The sequence below is a fragment of the Lactuca virosa genome, chromosome 9 (assembly GCF_052849685.1).
Source record: "Lactuca virosa cultivar CGN04683 chromosome 9, Lactuca_virosa_CGN04683_v6, whole genome shotgun sequence".
Classification (NCBI taxonomy): Eukaryota; Viridiplantae; Streptophyta; class Magnoliopsida; order Asterales; family Asteraceae; genus Lactuca; species Lactuca virosa.
The window spans coordinates 117,164,742-117,167,837 of NC_136434.1; the positions used below are offsets into that span (position 1 = coordinate 117,164,742).

At 33.1% G+C, this 3,096-nt stretch overlaps 1 protein-coding gene across 1 annotated transcript; it reads right to left on the reverse strand.

Moving 5' to 3' along the window:
• Positions 1–624: 624 nt before the first annotated feature.
• LOC145139695 (uncharacterized) lies at positions 625–1,428 on the reverse strand. Its single transcript, XM_079073428.1, has 2 exons — positions 1,143–1,428; positions 625–698 (listed from the first exon to the last, which is right to left on the reverse strand). Exons 1-2 carry the CDS (start codon positions 1,426–1,428, stop codon positions 625–627), a joined length of 360 nt encoding a protein of 119 aa, XP_078929554.1.
• Positions 1,429–3,096: the final 1,668 nt, after the last annotated feature.

Below are 3,096 nucleotides of genomic sequence, written 5' to 3' on the forward strand. Positions count from 1 at the left end.
TCCCTTGAGATCATAAGTTTAGGATCAGAGAGTGAGAATAACGAGAATAGATAATCAAGTTAATTGTTTGGTGTGAAATATATATTTAAAAGAATTTAAATATATTATTGTGGTTTGAAAACCCTATGCGCTCACCAGGCTCCCCAGCCTGACCCACTCATTTTCTTTGTATCACATGTAACGGTACGAAGGCACAAGGATAATGATTTTAAATCTATAGAGATATTTGGGAAGTTTTAGGCCATTAGTATAATAAACTGTTGTAAGGCCTGTAATGACTAGCTTATGCTTATGTTACTGTAGCAGTGTTGACATCCAAAGTTTTTAATATTAATGAAAAACGTTTCTTCTACAATATTTCATAAATATTATGGGAAAATTCCGCTCTAATAAAAGAATAATCCGTTTTACATATGCATAAACAAAAGATCTTTTTCGGGCCGTAAATTTTGGGGATGTCACAAGATGCCATATTCAAACGATTGCACACAAATTATTTCGCAATGAGGATCAAATATACTAGAGAAAGAGTACTTAAGGACACACGCAACCACATATTTCTCACCCAATTAACACTTAAGATGTAAAATTATGACATTATGAACTAGTGAAGGGTTGGAGCAATTATACCAAATTGATGCTTGCAAATTGAGTTTGAGTGGTGTCCAATGCTTCACCAAGCTTTACCCAAGCTTTACCTACAAACAATTGCAAAAATAAGCTCGAATTTATAAACCCAAAAATTCTAGGGCTTGCTCAAAATCCAAAATTTTTCCATGGAAGGGAAAGTTTTGCGTTACTTGAGAAGAAAGAGGAATAAAGGTGAATAGTTTCATACCTTAAAGCTTGAATTTTGAAGAAAAAATGAGGAAGAATGGAGGTTTTTTTCTAAATTTTTTTGAAGGACGCAGTGGTGGAGTGAAAACGTATGAAAAATAGCTTGGAACTATAAAACTAAGAAAAATATTGTCGGAAATGAAATTTAATAAAAAGACAAAAATACTCCTGGGTTACCTCCCGGTTAGCCGCCCTTATTTTAAGTCATTGGCTCGACTTGGCCCCTAAGGATGCATCATTCTTGGTATGTGGGGCTTTTCAACACTTGCACTGCTTCATTTCTAACCTCGAACTCTTCGTAATACGTTTCAACTTATGCCTATTTACTTTGAAGAAATTTCCCGTTTGTGGACTTGTGATCTCTATAGCTCCATGATCGAATACTTCAGTCACAATAAAAGATCCTACCCAACGAGACCTTAATCGAAAAAATGAGTTTGAAACAAGGGTGATAGAGGAGCACTTTTTGTGTTTTTCGAAGTGCTTTCTGGAGATCATTTGGTCATGGTAAGCGTTGGTCTTTGCCTTGATATCTTGTATCTCCTCAAGCTCTAGAATGTCAAGCTTCCTCTTTTTACACGACTCTTCCATGTTCATGTGGAATTGCTTGACTTCCCAATATGCTTTGTGCTCTAACTCCACGGGTAATCTACATGGCTTCCCAAATACTAATCAATAGGGGACATACCAGTTGGTGTTTTCAATGAACTTCGGTATGCCGATAGTTCATCTTCAAGTCTAATACTCCAATCTTTCTGAGTCATGTTTACAGTCTTCTCCAATATTCCCTTCATTTGACGATTACAAACCACCGCTTGGCCGTTAGTTTGTGGGTGATAAGCTATTGAGACTTTATGTGTAACTCCATACTTCTTCGAAATAGCCTCAAGAGTGAGATTGTAAAAGTGTTTCCCCCGGTCATAATAGTCCACCATCAACAACTTTTGAATCATTAGTTTGGGTCAGTGACGGACCCTCGTAGGGGCCAGGGAAGGCCATGCCCCCCCCCCCCTCACTTTTGGCTGTCCTAATGTATGTATATACACAATCAAGTTGAAAAAAATAACTAGAATGACCTCTTTGCCCCCTGGTTTCCAGATCATTAGGAAACTGTTAACAAAATTTTCGGAAGATAAATAACAAAATCAAAAGAATCCTTGTTTCTTTAGGAATTTATAAAATAAGGAAACTGAATATCTATTAAAATCTATAAAAACCCCAAAATCTAATCAATTTTACAACAATTTAACCTAGATTTAAGTTTAAGAAATTAAACTGAAAAATAGGGGTGAGCATAATAACCGAAAAACCGAACCAAAACCAAATTAACCGATATAACCGAACCATTTTAAAAACCGTTGATTCGGTTTCTAATTTTTGTTAACCGACAACTAAGGATTCGGTTACGGTTTTATAGGTTAACCGAACCATTATTAACCGAACCGCTAACTTTATATTTTAATATATAAAAATTATAGATTATATATAAAATAATATAGTCAAACTTATTTAAGACACATTAAATTTTCAAAATATAATTCATTAATCCTTACTTATCAGGAGACGAACGAGCAATCAAACCATCAAAGGTTGATCACGCAGACATACACAATCTTCCAATCATGCATTGAGTTAGATAAATGATTAATGTTGTAATTCCTAATCGGCTAATGCTACAACTTGTAAACATTATTCACAATTAGTTTAATCTTCACACTCATAATCCTAATCAGAGGCTTCTCATACCGTTAATCCCAGTCGAAGATTATTTTGACTTTATAGTCCTGTTCGAAGGATTTTTTGACTTTATAATCAAGACTTCTAGTAAGTTAAGTTTTTTGTTATTCTTGATTTTGTAATATATTAAGAATGTATTTTTTTTTTGAATTTTTTGTCTTTTTTTATTTATTGATTATGACTAAATCACATTGAATGTATATGAGTGATTGGATTTTTTTTTATCCAGATAACACATAATATGAATGTTTGCCAATTTTATTTTATAGTTTTTTATTTAATCGCATTGAACATGTATGAATGTTTGGTTTTATTTTAATGTTAATATCAATTATCAATATATGAAATTATTAATGTCAATTTTGTTTAATGTTTTATATTTTTATTGAATGTTTTTTATTTTGAATGTGACTATGTGTTATCTCACTCTGAGTACCGAATGTACACATTGTATTCTTTTACTATAAGCTAGGTTACATACATTGGCGCCGATGACTTTTTGGTATTCTCTTTTCAATTTTT

Excerpts from the sequence above, each read along its gene's own strand:
- LOC145139695 (XM_079073428.1), bottom strand. The coding sequence starts at position 1,428 with ATGGAAGAGTCGTGTAAAAAGAGGAAGCTTGACATTCTAGAGCTTGAG. Across the intron at positions 699-1,142 it reads AAATAGGCATAAGTTGAAAC|GTAAAGCTTGGGTAAAGCTT; the intron begins GTATTACGAAGA and ends AATTGTTTGTAG.